The sequence below is a fragment of the Leptidea sinapis genome, chromosome 16 (assembly GCF_905404315.1).
Source record: "Leptidea sinapis chromosome 16, ilLepSina1.1, whole genome shotgun sequence".
NCBI lineage: Eukaryota > Metazoa > Arthropoda > Insecta > Lepidoptera > Pieridae > Leptidea > Leptidea sinapis.
This window is the reverse complement of record NC_066280.1, coordinates 11,370,592-11,390,774: the sequence shown is the minus strand read 5'-3', so window position 1 is coordinate 11,390,774 and position 20,183 is coordinate 11,370,592. Positions and strand designations below refer to the sequence as shown.

General features: G+C 34.8%; 1 protein-coding gene across 1 annotated transcript in view; it reads right to left on the bottom strand.

Annotated features, from left to right (window-relative positions):
• Positions 1-20,183, bottom strand: part of LOC126968670 (probable G-protein coupled receptor 158) — a 234,977-nt gene that overhangs the window by 18,548 nt on the left and 196,246 nt on the right. The window contains exons 8-9 of the mRNA XM_050813709.1: positions 18,201-18,415; positions 2,166-2,304 (exon numbers count right to left, since the gene is read on the bottom strand). Coding sequence (XP_050669666.1) covers positions 2,166-2,304; positions 18,201-18,415 — 354 coding nt within the window. The remainder of the gene's footprint in view (positions 1-2,165; positions 2,305-18,200; positions 18,416-20,183) is intronic.

The window sequence follows — 20,183 nt, the reverse complement described above, 5'->3', positions numbered from 1 at the left end:
CTGCACGCCGGTTTCAATGCGACTGATTTACACCGCGTTTCAAACTGGTCGCGTTATGTGTGGTATCTTTAAGGAATCTATGGCAGAAACTTAAATGCAACTCATAAGTAACTAGTAGTTGCAGTTTCGTTGCATTTGCGTTTCACCGTGTGTTCTGGGCCTTAGACGCAGCTTGTCACGCACACTAAAGAAATATTTTTTTATTATTTATAGCTAATAACCTAAATGTCGATTTTCACGTCTCTAACTTCAAAAACATAGCACTTTCATACAACCTTCAATTCCCCCTTTCACCGCCTTAGGGGAGGAGTTTCTCAAATCCATTTCTTAGCTGACATCTACGTCCTAGAAAGAACCTACCTTCCAAATCCCAAGTTTCAGGCTTTGTAGTTTTGGAGATTTCGTGATGAGTCAATTACCGGTGGAAATCTCTTTTGTATATATAGATATAGAATAAATTAAGATAATTTAAAAAATACTTGAAGCTTGCGATTTAGAGTATTAACGTTTTATATTAACACTAACTCACCCGGCAAACGTTGTTTTGCCATATAAATTATATATGTAAATCTTCCTTGAGCTTCAACGAATCTATTACAAAAGATTTCATGGAGATCGATCGAATAATTTAGGAGTTATTAGGGAACATACAAACATGCATTCTCTTTTAAATATATAAGACTAGCTGACCTGGCAAACGTAGTTTTGCCATATAAATTATAAATGTAAACTTTCCTTGAGCTTCAACGAATCTATTACAAAAGATTTCATTGAGATCGGTCGAATAGTTTAGGAGTTATTAGGGAACATACAAACATACATTCTCATTTATATATATAGATATATTAGCTAACACAACATCGAGAGGAAATATTTCAGTCAAAACTGCTAAATTTGCAACGTGATCAACTTTTGAAAATTTACAAGAGTTATTCAAATCGCGATTGAATTCAAAACTTGAAATAGTTTCAAACAATTTCCAACAGCATTTGTAAACTTTCTAGGTTCACAACCGTACAAGTCACGCCACAAATTGTATTTTGTTTTTAAATAAAGATTATTTGTGTTTGTGTTATACAGAAAGTAAATTGATTTGATTGAAAGCTTGTTTGCTTCTTTTGAACCCACATAAAATTTATCAATTTAAAATTCAAAATAAAGTTTCAATTCAGCTTGCAAGATTTGCAATTGGACATAGTTCCTGACGAACGTTCCAAGAAACAAACAACACATCTTAAGGAATTTGTGTTTAAAGTTTAATAAATATATATTCCATACATGTGGGCTGGGATACTAAGTCATGATGTCATTTAAAGAGTCACTCAGTAGGGCTGCCATTTTTTGTCAGTCAGATAATATGAATCACCTGATCAGTTTTGTGTTCTTAACTCAGTCTGGTTTGGAACGTTTTTCTGGAATTGCGTCCAATTGCCGTTAAGGAATGGCTTTTAAAAAATGTTTCTTCTTTAAAGGTTGGTGCTCAACCATTGTTATTTTTTGTTTCGTTAAGAATACACATTGCTTAAGCTCATAAGTTTCGTATACTAGCTTAATAGACAAACACTCTCATCATTACGGTGAGACTCATTTAAAATGTTCATGTGTGCTAATTTTACAGATGTGTTAGTAAGTTAGTGAAGTATGTAGTATTTTGCTTTTGGTCAATAGGCCCTATGACAAATATTGATAAACGGCGTCATATTCACGTATACAGTATTATTTTCTAACACTTTTATTCTTAAATGTTTATAATCTTAAGAAAATAATATGTTCTACGAAAATAAACATCACGAAAGTAGTATTGAAGATTCAGTTTTTACCTGTGAAACTCTTTAGTCGAATTGTGTCTAATGTAACAACATAATCTAATACAGAACACGACACCATTGTATTTTTTGATTAATATCCGTTAAAACACATAGGGGCCTACTCGTCGATCGAAAATCGATTTTCGATATATCGTGGTCGTGTCGAATCCACATCGTATAGCAAAGTAAGTTTGACAAAACATGTGGCACGTTAACGTCACACATTGTTCGAGACTGGCTAGAGTTCGCCCACTTGGGCGTAGTGTTAGTTGCCGCACTTTGCGAGTACTGCAGTATCTAGTTGGAGCGCAGCGGAGACCAATCCTTAATCTAAGATGTCACACTCGTTATACTCACATGGATATATTGAGGAATACAGACAGAAGGAACTCGTTATAGATAGCCATGGAGATGAACCGGCTCTCGTTGAACTCCGAGGGGGCCTTTCGCACCATGATACACAGGCGGATGCCCCACATAAGAAATATTACTTCAACTGAAACAAATAATAACAATTATATATGGTCTAAACAATTTGTTTTGTTTTTAAGTGATAACCCTTCCTTCTGGGGTTAATTGCACAAATAAAACTGAACCCTCACTTCTGGGGTTATCACTGCAACTCATAACAAATTGTTTAGATTTACAAGATTGACATCTCAAGTCAATATCCAAATATTTGGGTTGAGCAGGTTATCAACTGTAAAGTAGATCCTGTAGATTGAAGCCACAACCTGGGCCACAACAATTTTCTTACTTTTTTTGCTTATTACTTCTTTAATTTTAACGCATAGTTTCCGAGATATCGCGAAAAAGGTGTTTGCACCCCTTTTTCCAAGATGGCGGGAGGGACTTCCGGGGGACAAGGGCTGCAACCCTACAAAGTTGGGGTTAAGCTTCTTTTGACCTCCCTCATTTGACCCAAAAATAAAATTGCGTCCTCTTAAAAAATGCAATATTCGGTGCTTAAGTTTCATTTCAATGGACTATAAAAAGGTTTTAAGATTTATAAAGTAAATGTTATAACGAGAGGAGCTTAATAATAAGACCTCTAGTTACCACAAGTGGGATTCTATTTCTGCCGTGAAGCAGTAATGTGTAAGCATTATTGTGTTTCGGTATGAACGGTGCCGTAGCTATTGAAATTACTGGGCAGATGAAACCTCAAGGTGACGAGCGCAATTGTAGGTGCCGCTAAGAGTTTTTGGGTTTTTCAAGAATCCTAAGGGGCACTGCCTTTTAATGGGCAGGGCGTATCAATTACCATCAGCTGAACATCCTGATGGTCTCATCCCTTATTGTAATAAATAATAAGTGTAAAAAGTCATAAGATGTGAAAATGAGTATTAATTCATTAATCAATATAGTAGCATTATAGCTAAAAATATTACAAAAATACAAACTTTAAAATATGTTTAAAAACAAGAAAAATAATAAAACAAAAGTTTGTTGTTACAATTTATATATAATATAATATATTTCATTACAAAGCTGTAAACAGTGGGTACTTATAAAATATACAGTACAGTATAATAGCTCTTGGTAAGTTTAGCGAAATATCTTAAATCATATAACGACTAACTTCAAAAGACTGTAGAGGTATTTTTTTCTTGAAAAAACAAATCACGCTGTGAAACCAATAAAATTTGATGATTTTCTACAAAGATTCCATTGTAAAATCTGAAATCGGACCAATATGGAAGTATATTATAATCAAAGTCTAATAAACTGTATTCAATTAGGCTTAAACTAAGCGCTTTTGACAGACTGTTTTGAGAGGACCACAAAATGATCCTACAAGATTTCCACTATATTCTTTTTGAGGTACGGAACCCTAAAAATTCGATGAATTTAAGCCCTGTTCGTTTCAATGTTGTTGATACATTCAAATTCGAGCACGGGAGAAATTCACTTACTGTGCTGTTTCTCCGCAATCGAAACCTCAACCATTTGTAGTTCCTTTGTATCGCACGAAGTAGTTCGCAAATACCGCTTTCATGTTTAATGCATTTCTGGCAAACAATCCTACTAATAATTGAGATATAATTGACGATAATTGGAGCCACTAAATTTGATTTTAAACTTTGAATCAGGGAATCAAAGACCAAAACGATTAGGCGCCATGTGGAGAGATTGATGTACTGTAATTAGTGTCAAGTGTCAATGTGTCAAGAGTTTCTCGCCGTCTACGCAGTTCCGCCGCAACCACGATTCATGCAATTGCAAAATACTAGAGTGCCCGTCATAATAAATACAATCATTAAATTTGGCTTTCAGGTAGAATAATGCATGTTACTTTCATTTATTGGCTTCTCTCTGCATCATCTATCGCATTTATCACAAGGAGTGCTCTGAGGCTGTTCGGGTTGATTCCAGCGGCCAAATTCCACTACCATTACGTGCAAAGTACCAATTGCATCACGTTGACGTCTGGCATTCCACAGCCACGCGTTTTGCATGAAATTTATTGCCTCGCACAGCCACTTTGTGGAATCAATTACCGGCTGCTGTTTTCCCGAACCGAAACGACTTAGGGACCTTCACGAAAAGAGCATACTCCCACCTTAAAGGCCGGCAACGTATCTCTTGACACCTGATGTTGCGGATGTCCATGGACGGCTTCCTCTCCCCATCCCGTGAGCTTCTTGCCCGTTTGCCCCCTTTTATATAAAAAAGTATTGTAACTGATCTGCGAACATACCAACTTTTTTTTATGAAAATAAGGAGCGAGACGAGCAGGACGTTCAGGTGCTGGTAATTGCTACTCCCTGCCCATTACAATGCAGTGCCACTCAGGATTCTTGATAAACTACAATTGCGCTCGCCACCTGGAGACGTAAGATGTTAAGTCTCATTTGCCCAGTAATTTCACTAGCTACGGCGCCCTTCAGACCAAAACACAGTAATGTTTACACATTAGTGCTTTGCGGGCAGAAATAGGCGCTGTTGTGGTACCTATAATTTAGCCAGCATCTTGTGCAAAGGAGTCTCCCACTGGTAAAAAAAACGTAAAATAATAAAAGTTTATTCACAAAAACGTTTGAAACTGTAGCTTCATAGTTAGAACCTGTTTAAAATGAATTACTTAACTCATTTTAAATTTAATTGTGCTCTGTTATGGTAATACGGTGAAATATAATTAGGGTTTGTCACAAGAAATATTACATCAAAGTTAATTAGGCTGACGAGCAAACTTGTAATATTAAATAAACATGAGTGACATTAAAGTTAAATATTATACAAATTCAAATATTTTAATCTTAATATATATAAATCTCGTGACACAATGTTTGTCCTCAATGGACTCCTAAACTAATGAACGGATTTTAATGGTGATTACATCATGGAGTGCAGTTTGGTCCAACTTGAGAGATAGGGTAGTTTTTATATCGATTTGGGACCCATAAATATTTTTATTTTCAATATTTGTTTTGTATGGACATATTTTCTATGAGAGAATTTAGTGACGCACGGTTTGACAGTTCCGCTGTGAAACAATTTCATTCTAACAATAGGGAGCATATTTACGAAATAATTTTTGATGTTTTGAAATATAAAACAGTTGTTTTTTTACTATCTACAGAACAACGTCTGTCGGGGCAGCTAGTTCAAGATAGATTATGAAATCACTTTGAACGACAAAAACTACCACGCATTCGAAATAGTATGCCTCAGATCTGAGAAGAATGGGCGCTAAAACAAAGCGGGCTTATTTTTAAGGTTCCGTAGCCAAATGGCAAAAAACGGATCCCTTGTGGATTAGTCATGTCTATGTATGTCCGCCCGTATGTCACAGCCACATTATTCCGAAACTATAAGAACTGACTTGAAAATTGGGAAGAAGTATGTATTCTGTGAACCGCATTAACATTTTCACACAAAAATAGTAAAAAAAAAATACATTTTGGGGGTTACCCATACTTAGAACTAATACTCAACTTTTCACCTTACCCATACATGTAAGTATAAGTATATGTGGATAGGTCTTCAAAAATAATATTGAGGTTCTTAAAATCATTATTTCTTAATAGTTTGCGCGAAAGACACTTCTAAAGTGGTAAAAAGTGTGTCCCCTCTGAAACTTCTAAAATAAGAGAACGATAAAACTAAAAATATATATGATGTACCTTACGATGCAGGCTTCCACTGAAAATTGGTTTAAACTAGATCTAGTAGTAGTAGTAGTAGTAGTTTTTTTAATACGTATAAATGATGAGAGCCCTTCATGGTCGAGTGCGACTCGCACATGGCCGCTTTTTTTAAGGCTGAACAATATTGTTGTTGCTATGTGAATAAAGCTTCACTCTAAAATCCAAGGAAGTTTCATTTTAAACTAAAGTAGCCAGTGCCAGCCAAATATTATGATAAGTATTTTAATTTTTTGAATATTGTCAATGCCTGGGCTCACCCCAGGTGATTAATCAAGCTCTGAAGGGATTCCAGAGCTTGAGTTGGGATAAAACGATACACACATTGATTGGTTAACAATATCAGCACGGTGAATACTAATTCACTGTGGCGTTAGACAGGGATGTATTGCATCGCTATTGTTGTTCAATCCCTACTTCCCTACTTTTAACTAGGGAAGTAGGGATGATATTTATGTCATAAATATGAATCAAAGTTGTTTGTTACGCTTTTATACCGGAGCTACTAAACCGATTTTTATGAAATTTTATACAGCGTCAGACTAGAGCTTGGGAAAGGACAAGGGCAATTTTATCCTGGAAAAAATCCATGGCCCCCGGAATTTGTGGAAAACTGTTATTCACGTCGATGAGCTATAAGATATATAAAATATCATTAAGAACGTTATCGTCAGATAAGGTACCCTTAAAACTGGCAACGTTACCTCTTTGTATAGCCAAACTTATCCTTTGACAGAGGTACCTCTGTCAAAGGTACGTACGTACCAGATCTTGGGTCACCTGTTAAATCAGTTAGACGCCTGGATAGCTCTTTTACGAGTTTTTGTGCCGATGAACCCCAAGGACCCATCCAATATGTATCCATCACCGAGTGATGCATATTTCCTCTGCTTTAGGTTTTCGGCAGTTTCCGCCGCTGCACTTTCCGCTCTAGATGAATGTGCAATATGAGAGGGGTTTCCACGACTCCAAGGAATCAACGTCATGCCATCAGGCCTCGTATTTATTTATTTAATACGGTTTACGCCAATTACATTAATTAAAGAAATTTTTTTATTAACTCAGACATTTATTTCGCTCACGATACTTCAGGTATTTTGACATTATTCCCGTCCATTCATCCGCAAACAAGTCACTAGGTTTGCGCTCAGGAGAGCGTTGAGCGCGGTGAGGGTGCAGGTGACAGGTTCATGCCTACGCCCGGTTACGGAGGTATTTGTTTGAAACAAAAAAACTGACACAGCTTATATTACAGTAACACACTAAGGTGATTTAGACTACATTTCAATGCATATGATGTTTCAAATGTTGTAAGTTAATTAAAAAATGCTACGGTTCAAAAAACCGACTCCAAAAACAAGTATCAAATAACTAAAAATTTAATTTAATACACTTCTTAGGCAAACCTTTACCTTTAATATTAATAAAATACTATTGTAAGAGGTGCATCAAATTAAATTTTTAGTAATTTGATACTTTTCAGTTTTTGAAGTCGGTTTTTTTAAATGTAGTTTATTTTTATTTTTAACGTTTTAGTGTTAGTTAATAATAATATATAATCAACCTGAATGAAAAAGCCGTGCACTGAAAACAATTATGTCATCCAGGCAGACAAATATTTTCATAAAAATGCTCATAAAATGAAAACTGCTGGGCAAACTATGTAAATTTTTTATGGGACCGAATGGCATCTATTTCGCATCCAACAAAAGAAGAATTACGTAAATCGGATCATACTTCTCAGAGTAATCGGTGTACATACATAAAAAAAAATACCGATCGAATTGTTAACCTCATCCTTTTTGGAGTCGGTTAAAAAGTAATATTTTTCAGTTTGACAAATTAATCACATTTTAAGTTGTATTGTAGGCTTTAACGCTGGTATTTCAAATCAAGGGGTACTTGTGGTTCTTGTCGTAATTTAAAAACTTTGCAGTCCCAACCGATAGATACGTAGCCACTTGAATGAATAGATACAAAGAAATATATGAATGATGACGTTGTTATAGAATCAACAGTGCGTTCACGATTACACGGTCAAGCGAATTGGAATGGATTTAATAAATATAAGATATAATCTCTCTGATACTCGTGACTTTGTCTGGGCAAATGAAGAATCACAGACAGATGAAAATTCTATCGACTGCGCACAGAAGTGAAACCTTAATAATTTGTAATCTTATATATAAAATTCTCGTGTCGCGCTGTTGCTTACTAAACTCCTCCGAAACTTTGTGTGTATATCGGATAAGTCTAAGAATCGGCCAAAATCTATTTTTCATACCACTAAATAATAAGGATCACCCACCCTTAAAATATTTTTTTATTTTAAAAATTATAAATTAAAAACATTAAAAATACATATAGCTTCAAATTTTCAGCCGTCTATGATCAACACCTAGTTTTGTATCGCGATTTTTATATTATTCTATTCCATCCACAAATCCGAGTTGCAAGATGGCAATCGAATACAATAATACAATTATTATTGTATCGTACTACAATTAGTACGATATATTTGGTAGGACTAAGAAGCGGTTGCATCTATTTTTTATACCCCAATTTTTTTTTTTAAATTACTTAATATGGCAATACAACCTTTGCTGAAACTGCATTCAAATCACCTTAGCCATTTTTAGGAACAGTGTCAATCCACAAACAGCCAAAAATACTAAAAGATTAAATTTTAGTCTCGGTCATGTAAGTAGAAGGTGTGTATTAATATTATGCCTCAGATTTATATTGAATAACGATGGCGATGCAATACATCCCTGGTAAACGCCACAGTAAATTAATTAACAGTGCTGTTAGTATTAACCAATCAGTGCGTTTATCCTAACGCAAGGTCTGCAGACGCAATATAGTGATTGCAGAGCTTGATTCAATACGTTTCCCAGCCCAGTCAAAGGCCTTTGCCAAGTCTATGAAAGCACGATAGACCTTTTGGTTAAATACGAGCCAGCTAGGAATCTTTCTATGATGCACTTTGAGAAGCAGACCTCATCTATACATCCCATTCCATTACAAAGTTCCTATCCCACTGGTATGTCCAGTTTTGCCCGGGCTGAGGCATCAAAAATAACTTTTATATTGTCTCGGTAGTTGTCAGATAACGTTCAATCTAACTACTCATCTTATTCATCATCTTTATTTCGTTTCATTAACTATTTTTTAAAATAAATGGTTTTCCTTTCATCCTTTATTCCTTTTATGCTCTTCCCGTCACTTAATATACCTTAATGCAATCTAATCTGACCAAGCTTTTCTCTTCTCTTTAATTGCATAGTGTGCAGCTTCATCGTATGAAACTTGCTTGATGTTACACATTTTCTTTTGACTAGACATCACAAATGTAGTTTATTTTATTACTATGAGTATACTTTAATATCACTCTTAAAAGATTGTTCACATTTCCAAGTTTTTCCTTCAAAAAATGATTTTTTTTTCTCTCGGATTTCTTGCAATCTTTAGACGCATCCAATGCGTTGTTGGATTGTATTTGGCGATATCTGAACACTTTTACGAACAAGAAGTTATCTGTATCGATGCTTTCATTGCAATTTGCTCTTGTAACTAGAACGTTCTATCTAAACCTTTAATCTACAATCACAAAATCATCACATTTTTCGTATTATTCCTTTACATGTATACGCATGAATTCTCTTATAACAGAATACTAGGGTGTCATCTAATACTAGAGATTAAAAGTCGATTAGCCGTTTTCAATAACCTATCTCTAGTTACGGATACATTGCTATCACCGTTTAATGTCAAGATCTTATCTATTCATAGTTATGTCCAATATAGTTATAGTCCAATGCTTTATGTCGATAGGTTATTGAAATGTAAGTAAGCGTAAAAGGATACATTTGTCTACCACTAGTAATTTAAACTAAGGATAGATAGGTTATTGAAAACGGACGATAATAAAGCAAGCATTTAATGTGAGGTTAGTGAGAATCTCATCTGATTGGAAGTAGTGCCTACGAATTTAATATGAGTAGTGATGGTATTTTATCTTAGTAGAAGTAGACAGAAAGTATTTAGTGAGTGTAGTGAGATAAACAATAACTTAATGTGAGTAGTGAGAGAATGTGTTTAAGTTCCGGGCTTGTTTTGTGTCGCGGAGGACTGTCGTTTGGTTACCGCATGGATGACCGCAACGGAAATGAATGTGCGCAAAGTTCTATGCTTCCGCCATGTGTCGCTACCGTAGAGCTCACATCATATTTCATATCTATTGATAGTTCTCTGCACAACTATAATATTAGTTGTATTTATATGTGATACGTGACTATACCATTCGCCAGCAACCCAGAAAGCGGACTGTGCTGATTACAGAAAGTGAAAGCGGGCACGCCCGCAAGGAACCCGCTTGTAGAACTATGTCGAAGGGTCAGACCGACAAGGATGGCTTCATTAAGGTGGAGCGGAAGAAGAGGAGGCCTCCTAGTCATAATCAATGTGGCACAGCACCGATAGGACAGAATCAGCTCCTGCGTTCCGTAGTCCCAGCGGCGTATATCTACGTCTCTTGCTTTCACCACACCACCTCCGACATTGTTCAGTACTTGGTGGAGAATACAAGGCGCAGGTTGGGGGTCGAAAAGTTGGTGACGCGTCACGCAGTAGACTTTAACTCTATTGTTGTTCGCGTCCCGACAGAACATATTATATCGAACTGCCTGGCTGGACTTGAAGTTGTGGCTGATTTGGGTCGTATTCCGCAAGTATCGTGGACGTCGCCGACCGCCGGAAGTTACCGAACCCGTGCCTCACATCGACGCGAAAATGTGACGTAGATTTATGTTATATAATTATGTATGTTAGATTATAAAGTATTTATTTTATGGGCCTTAGCCTGAAATAAAATGATTTATTATTATTACTATAGGCACATAAGTGAAATTGCTAGAAATTGTCACAACCTATTTTTTAACTTGTATTCAATGACGTTTTGAAAGTCTGATTGCGGAATGGAAAAAGTTTGCTCAATGATAATGTAAGGACACTTTACTCCGTATTCGTGTGTCAACTCTCACTATCCGAATCGGGTTCTAAATTCAACATACTTTACCTGAACTTAAAAAAAATTGTATATTACGGACCTAGGGAGAAAAGTAGGTCATTCTCACCCGTGGAACATTGACAATCGCGGGTTGCAATGTCCTACTTATCTCACGTGGTGCGTATACGATTTTTTTCCCACCTTGATGAAAAGGTCGCTTTTGGTCGTCTTGCCGGGAGAGAATCGGCCGCTTTTGTCCCTCGTACCGGGGACTAAAAGCAAGTTTTTAATGCAGGTGCGGAAAAATGTTTTACATTGCTGCTTATTGACCAAGAATATTTTAAACAAGTGAAGTAAATGCGGCAATGTATAGATATAGCAGCCGAACATATTATGGTGAGATTTATGGCATTTCCCATATTTCGGCTTTGTTTTTATAAGACGTGATTTGTTTGTATGTATAGAACGCCATTGTATTATTAACCGACTTCAAAAAAGGAGGAGGTTCTCAATTCGTCGGTTTTTTTTTATGTTTGTTACCTCGAAACTTTCGACTGGGTGTACCGATTTTGATAATTATTTTTTTATTTGAGAGCTGATGCTTCCCGAATGGTCCCATTGTAAATGGTCCAGATCTGATAGTGGAATCCATGAGAAAACCATAAAAGTCTTAAAATTTGCTGTACCTTCGTATAGCAAAGTAGATGATAAATTTACGAATAACTCAATATCGCGCCAACCGATTTCGATGATTCTTTTTTTATTGGAAAGGATATACATCAGAGATAGTTTGGTGAGAGTTTGGTTATGTTCGGATAACGGAATCCATGACAGAGTAACGGAACACTGTCTGTAATCAAATTGCAAAGTACTAACGTTCTTTGCTGCATTGAAAAATTTAGTATATTTACACATATTTAGACAAATTGTTAGTTAGTGTACTTCAAATTCACTAAAATCATAAAATAAAAATAAAATACAAAAAAACAACCGCCTTCAAAAACACTATTCCAAAACAATAGATATAATGTGCACTAAACAGTATAAATATAATTGCGTATTTTTATACAATCTAATTAATTTATCTTATTCTAGTTACGATTATTGTAATTTTTGGAGTCGGTGTCATCCAAGATAGATTTGTTACTACATACATAGTTATAGGTGAGATGTGCTTGAGTCGTGAGGAGGCGAAAGGCGAGAGCGGGTTGCAAAGGAAGGACACCGATTCCGAAAATAACAATAATCGTAACTAGAATTAGATTAATTAATTAGATTGTATAAAAATATGCAATTATTTTTATACTTTTTAGTGCACATTATATCTATTGTTTTGGAATAGTGTTTTTGAAGGCGGTTGTTTTTTTGTTAAAAAAATTTTGTAAACGAATATAGCAGATGTTCATGGACAAACTTTGAGCTGTGATTTGATTTGAATTGAATAATTTAGCCTTCCTGTATTAATTGTCAAATTGTTATACATTCCTACCTAGCAATTAGTTTTCATTAAGGCAATAAATAAATGTTTTAATTTTAGTGATTCTAAATTTATTTGAGTTTCTTTTCTTTTGAACCGGGATCTTCAAAATGAAATATGTTTTTAATTTATAAATAATGTAATCTTTAATTTTTGTAATACTACTTCTTTAACAAATTCTTAATACACAAATATAATTTGAAAAACAAAATTCTGTTTGCTTTGTTAAACTCTCATTTTATAACGAGGCGGTACTCGAACGATTAGCTCAGTTGGTTAGAGCACCGGCACGTAACACCGGAGGTCGTGGGTTCGAATCCCGCATCGTTCATAAAATTTTGTTTGTCAAATTTTATTTGTGATTTAATCCTAGAAGTGATGGTTATCACTTTAAAAACATAACATATTGCTTAAATCCTTAATACCTCAATATTGTCGAAGTTTTCAACATAATATAAAATCGAAATTTCTGGAAAAGATAAATATCATATCAATAAATGCCAATATTGGCGTGTTCATACGAATGTGGCATATTTCTAAGTAAGAATTTCTTTGTACAATTGAATACGGTTTCAGGAATTGCTAACTACGAGTTTTTTTTTTGTACCTAATATAATACACGTGTAAACCATTTAGTATTTTAAGTTCGAGTTTTTTTTACATCACTTTGTATATATTGTAATTAAAATGATTTGTATATTGCATTTAAAATAAGAAATTGTTATACCTAATCTGTTTTGAAAAGATTATTTTATTTACATTAAAGTTTACAAAAGAAAATACTTAAAGCTAGCATCAGAAAACCACACGAGCTTGTAATATATGCTAACAAAGAGTTAAATCTAGGTACATTAACTACAGAACATAAGTTGCAGTTAGATAAATTGTGTATATATATTTATTTTAAGTGACTTAAAAAGTATGATTTCAGTTTTTTCTTAATATTACGAGGATTTATACAGTTCCGTATATCAGTGGGTAATTCATTAATTAACCTTAAAATTTCTTGCTCGTTCTTCTCTAAGGAAATCTGCCTTCCGAATGAGCTGTATGCAAAAACAAATGACATGTTTCAAGGGTTATATGATTTACCTATGAAATAAAATATTTTTAATTTCATAAAATGCTTCTATTATATTCAGATGAGAAAAGCTAAATATTGCTAACAAATGTAAGTAATATTCCAAATTTTTCTATTACCTCTAATTTAAACTTCGACGTTATAATAACTAAGTAATTAATTTATCATATTCATTAACACCCTTATTCATAATGGCCCGCTAACTTTAAACAGCCGCTAAGGAGTGTTTTTTGTCATTCTGACTTAGGTTAATAGAAGACAGAGTGAGAATTAGCAATGCTTTAAGTTAGCAGACTATTATGAATAAGGGGTATATATTTAGTTTTAAGTAAAGATTCTCTTTAGTGATGTTATTTGTATAATATGATTATTAACAGAAAAGTCAAGATTGTGAAGTTATGTTATTCACAAATAAAACTGAAAACTAAATTTTATGAACGATGCGGGACTCGAACCCGCAACCACTCACGTTTTTGTTATTCACTCTAACAAAGACCCTGTATGTATATTTAATTTTTGCATTCTACTTTAAGTTCCATGAATTAAAGTGTAAATATCAACGGAATTTAACATCTGTTCATGAAAAATATATAAAAGTACTTATTTGGTCATGTAAATTTTGTCGCTCGACAAAATAAAGCTAATATTATACCTTTCAATAAAGAAGCTTCCATATTTACAAAGTTTATGTTTTGTAAGCGAAGGCTTACTGGAATATTTGTTTGATATCCTGAAGACTGAACATGTAAAGAATCTAAAATTTTTCAATTTTCATTGAATAATAATAATCAACCACATCAGTCAGAAATATTATCGCCAATAATAGCCAGATAGTATAATATTATAACTAGCTGACCCAGCAAACGTTGTCTTGCCATATAAAGTAATAAATTTTTGTGTTTAAAACATAGATAACGGCCGATTCTAAGGCCTACCAAATATATCGCACATAATATTTATCGTACTACAATAATTATTGTTTTCGTTTACCATCTTGCAACCACTGCGGATACAGATCCGCAGGATGGAACAGAATAATATAAAAATCTGAAATTGTATGTATTTTTCAATGGTGAATCATAATAAAATTAAAAAAAAATAATGTCAAAAAAATAAAAAATATATACTTAGAGGTTAGCCCTTATCATTTAGGGGTATGAAAAATAGATGTAAGCCGATTCTCAGACCTACCCAATATGCATAAAAAATTTCATTCAAATCGGTTAAACCGTTTCGAAGAACTTTGGTAAGGATCACATTTGTGACATGCAAGCGAGTTGCGGAAATAATATTTGAATTTATCCAAATTTTTTACACTCTTGCTAATTTATTGTCTGTTTTCGTTGACTTATTTTTGCCTCTTTTTAAGTCGCTTTGCCTTTTGAGATTGTACTTTACTATACTATCACTGTCCGCTAGTTGAGAAACAAAATTATTTATGTGATTTGACATCCGCATTGGTCTTTTGATTTTAAGAAATTAAAGTTGGTGATTTACTCTCACATAGTCCATTCTTAGATAAGCAATTAAATGATGTAGCGTTGTATGTTACAAATATTCGAATCGTTTACATTTGAAACGTTGCTATATCACAATATTACTGTTTTTTACTGTCCCCCTAGTTGAAGCCCGTAGGTCCATATTGGTTTGAGCATCGCTGTGTTGGTAGTTATTTATAATAGCTACTGTTTCACAGCGTTGAATTGTGTCCGATGGTCTAGTATATTTCTCACACTCTGGCACTAAACTGCTTACGTTTGGGCTATATTTATTTCCGCCAGATGCATTCCCAATAAATTGGCATCATCAACTTGAGGAATATTCTCAGTATATAGTTGAACTGTAAGAAATATTTGTTAACGCGTTGTTAAGTTGAGTAGACTTGTTTTGGTTTACTTTTAATCTGTTTACTTCCATAAACTTCCTTTCTGACAGATCTGGCTGGAAATCAGCTAAGAGCTGCACTAGTTTATCATGTTTTGCTTAAAGGCCTGTTATGTTTGTAGTATGTGTGTATAGGTGGGCAACGAACACAAGGTTAAGAACTGGACTTAAGATACCTCCTTGGTGCAGTCCTGAGCGAATAAAGCACATTTTGGAATATGTTTATTACACGCGACTTCAAAACATCTAGCAGTGAGATACAATCGAACAATGGAGATGAAAGAATGCGGAATGTATTATTTAGTTAATTTTTAATAATAATCCATCATGCCAAATCATTTCGAACGCCTGGGAAAAAACAAAATATAGCTGAGCAATACTTTCTAATCCTCAGAAATATTTGTATATGTGTAAGCCTATGAACTTGTTCTATGGTGCCAAATTGTTTTATTAGTAAGTACCTATGACTTATTCTTTATTTGTTTCGCAGAATTCTGTTGGACACATTTGGAACTGATATTTATAAAATTGCAAAGTATTGCTGAAGTACAATTGATATATGTAAGCTGTACAACACAACTTCGAAATTGTACTTTGAATAATGTTTTCATTTGTTTTTATTTTTGTGGTGGTGATTTTGTTCCCAATTTAATAGAGATTCCACTTATTTGCATGAAAAACAATTTCTTTGTTTCGCCATGTTTGCTTGAAACTCCGTATAAAATTGGTCCAACGCTTCGGATGTGAGTCGCTACAGGTTGGCAAATAAAAATAAAAATATTTTTCATGTAAGTTCCGTTCACAAAGTTTACATTCAAGTTGCAAAAAATCACCTTCTGACACAGATAGCAAAAATCTATCAAAATCTTTAGAAATACAAGAAGCTACTTTCTGAAAGAACGTTCACCACACACGTTGCAATGCAATTATTTATAAGGGCTTAAATCTAGGCGACCTGTCATCTCCAGAGGCAACTCAGGAGGCACTTGTTACAAATTGTATAGAAAGGCTACTTTACTGTGGTGCAAGGAAATCTTATAAAATATTACAGAACACCTTGAGACGAGACATTTAAGAAAATATAAACAATTTGTTATGTTTTAAAAGTGATAACCGTCACTTCTGGGATTAATTACACAAATAAAATGTGAAAACATTTATGAACGAGTAAGCAACTTGTTACAAATTGTATAGAAAAAGTAGCCACTTTAGTGTGGTGCAAGGAAATCTTATAAAATATTATAGAACACCTTGAGACGTAGTAGAAATTTAAGAAAAGATTTAAACAATTTGTTATATTTTTAAAATGATAACCGTCATTTCTGGTCGTCATTAATAACGTATGGTATGGGGAGGGCGTATAAATTACCATCAGTTGAACGTCTGCTCGCCTCTTTCCTGCTTTTCTGTCATAAAAATTAAAGCCAAAAATACGTTCACTTTGTTATTACCCGAAATTAACGCGAGGAGTCACGGGTTCGAGTCCCGCATCGTACATAAATTTTGTTTTCAAATTTAATTTTTTTGTAAGAAAAGATTATTATTAATTATATTGCGTCGATTGTAAACTTTCAGGTATTCGAAAAGTGAATGTATTTATGGTTTCAATTTTTTTTATGACAATAAAGAAAGAGACGATCAGATGTTCACCTGATGGTATTGGATTGATACGTTCTCCCCATTACAATGCTGTGCCGCTCAGGATTCTTGAAAAATCAAAAATTCTGAGTCGCACTACAATTGCGCTTGTCACCTTGAGACGTAAGATGTTATGTCACATTTGCCCAGTATTTTCACTAGCTACGGTGCCCTTCAGATTATCACACAATAATGCTTACACATTCGTGTTTGCAACAAAAACCATTTGCTCAGTTTTTTCTCTAGCAGCGACGCCCTTCAGACCGAAACACAATAATGCTTACATATTACTGCTTCATGGCAGAAATAGGCGCCGTTGTGGTACCCTGAATCTAGCCGGTGTCCTGTGCAAAGGATTCTATTAGTGCTCGAAAATCCATCTATGTGTTTTAATAGATTATTTTATCACTATCGTTTCTTATATATACCATTAATACTTTCTAATTTTTCAGTTGTAGAAACTTCTTATTATATAGGTACACCTCCGTGATATATAAAATCAATGGAATTGTCAGGGAATTTCATAGAACCAAACTTTCTACTACTCTATCGGGTCAAAATCATGTTTTTACTTATTTTGACTAAGCCTGCAAGCCCGTTTGTCTTTATTTGCAATAAAAAACTCTCATTTTCACACTACTACTTTCATTGTGTGTCTTCTACGGCATTTATCACGGAGAGTGTTCCGAAGAGCTGTTTAACCTGATTCCTGCCGCCGAATTCCACCTTCGTGGAATTCGGCGGCTAAACAAGTTAGGATATCATCCCCACCATCTGGATGTGTGGCGGTCCTCCACAGTGCGGTTTTCAAGGAGCTTTCTTCCACGTACTACAAAACTGTGGAATGAGCTTCCTTGTGCGGTGTTTCCGGGACGATACGACATGGGTACCTTCAAAAAAAGCTCGTACACCTTCCTTAAATGCCGGCAACGCTCTTGTGATTCCTCAGGTGTTGCAATAGAATGTGGGCGGCGGTGATCACTTAACACCAGGTGACCCGTACGCTCGTTTGTCCTCCTATTCCATAAAAAAACGGGAATTAAAAAGTATAATAACTAAATCAGCACTAAATTAATGATTCAATGACAATTCAATTTAATGACAAAAATTCAATACTGTTTTAAACGTATTTAAAATATTTAAATGTTGTACATACGTGTAGTGAATGAGTGGTCCCACCAATCCGTTCTACAAAGGTACGCCTTTAGATCATCTTTGGTTCTGCCAACAATGACAGTAGGTGGCGCCACCATCGTGCGTATTGACAGCAGGACGCAGGCTACACCAACTATCACACTGATGCGACGCAACAGATACATGTCCGATATCTTCACGGCCTTCGCTGAACGAACTTGAAATATCACCGAAATTCTGTTGACAAGGAAACATTTCTTTAATATCAATAAGTGACGGGACGAGCGTGTTGATGGTAATTTATACGCTCTGCCCATTACAATGCAGTGCCGCTCAGGATTCTTGAAAAACCCCGAAAATTCTGAGCGGCACTACAACTGCGCTCATCACCTTGAGACACTTATGTCTCTTAAGGTTAAGTCTCATTTGCCCCGTAATTTCACTAGCTTTTTGTTAGGCAGCGAGCTAATAATATGTTTTATACGCGTCCATTGTTGTTTTGTGTTAAGGCGACACTAAATGTCAGCGACTTTGAGCGATATGAGTTCACGGCTGCCGGCCCGCCATCTATGTAACAAAGCCAATATTTTCAAAATTCTTGCGTGGAAAACAGTTTATATGCTAATAATCCTCGTTATTCACTACAAATCTGAATAAATGAACCTACACATGAACGTACATGCTATAAGAATAACTTTAGTGAGGGAAGTACCAAAAAAATGCGTCACGCCATGCCAAAAAACTTGTTTAACTTTAAAGAAAATGTGGTAGTTCAAAAAGGCTCGGCAGTGTTAACCATAACCAACAGCAAGCATTAGCAACCTACAAATAATACTTAAGGATATGTGTAACAGGATTAAGTAGTGTTCATAGCTCGAAATGCTATATTTTCACCACAAAACTTGTCTTAAAACACCATGTTTGCGTGTTTTCTGCTTACTCATCGCCTTAAGCAAGAATATTGCAAGAAAACAAAACCAACGCAACCAAGCAACAAATTGTTACATGGCATGTCTGGTTTGACCACAGAACAGAAAAACGTTGGTGAGACATTAAGCAATGCTCCTGCACGAATAAATATTATTAATTAATCGTAGATTAAGGATCGGACTCCGCTACAATTCAACTAGACACCGTAGGCATAGTCGCGAATTGGGGCAACTAGTACTACGCCTGTGGGCGTACTCGAGTCAGTCTGGAACAGTGACGTTGACGTGCCACATCTACTGTTAAATTAAAATGCCAGGTTGCGTAGTATAACTTTGTAAAAATAATACTATAAGAAACAAGAAAGACACTGGGATCACACATCGTCAGTATCTTCTGTTTTAATAATTTCAATGTAAAATAACATGAAGCGTATGTTACAAAATTTCAAAGTTGCCATTGAGTGTCAAGATGCCACGCACACAAACATTTAATAGTTGCCGTAATAAAAAATCTTTGAAGCTTATAACATAACTTCTGTATTTAAATCACGTAAATCTACACAAGACTACGTCTTGAAGTTGTTGTGAAGTTGAAGTGAAAATCACCTTCAAATACTCAGCTATTTACCTAAATAGATTCTATCTAACATCTATGTTTCTAGCGCCAGTCTCAGGTCTGAAGCGTACAGTTTCCGATAGCTGGGAAATTCTGAATTTTAAGTTAAATTAAAAGAAATTATTTTTGAACTCCGTTGAGTCTTAAGTGTATTTCAAGTTTGTTGGGCTCAATATTTATTTATTTATTTTATCAAAATACACACTATCATTACCGAATATTCCAATGCGATAGAGGTACATACATTATTACATAATACATTATTATATTTAAATTTTTTAACATACTAGCTGACCCGACAGACGTTGTTCTGTATATAATAAATAAAATAATGTTTTTTATTAATTTATCAATAATATATCATAACATCAAGAATTACTTCGTAAAATATGCACCCTGCTGTTGTAATGAAATTGTTTCACAGCAGAACTGTCAAACCGTGCGTCAATAAATTCTCTCA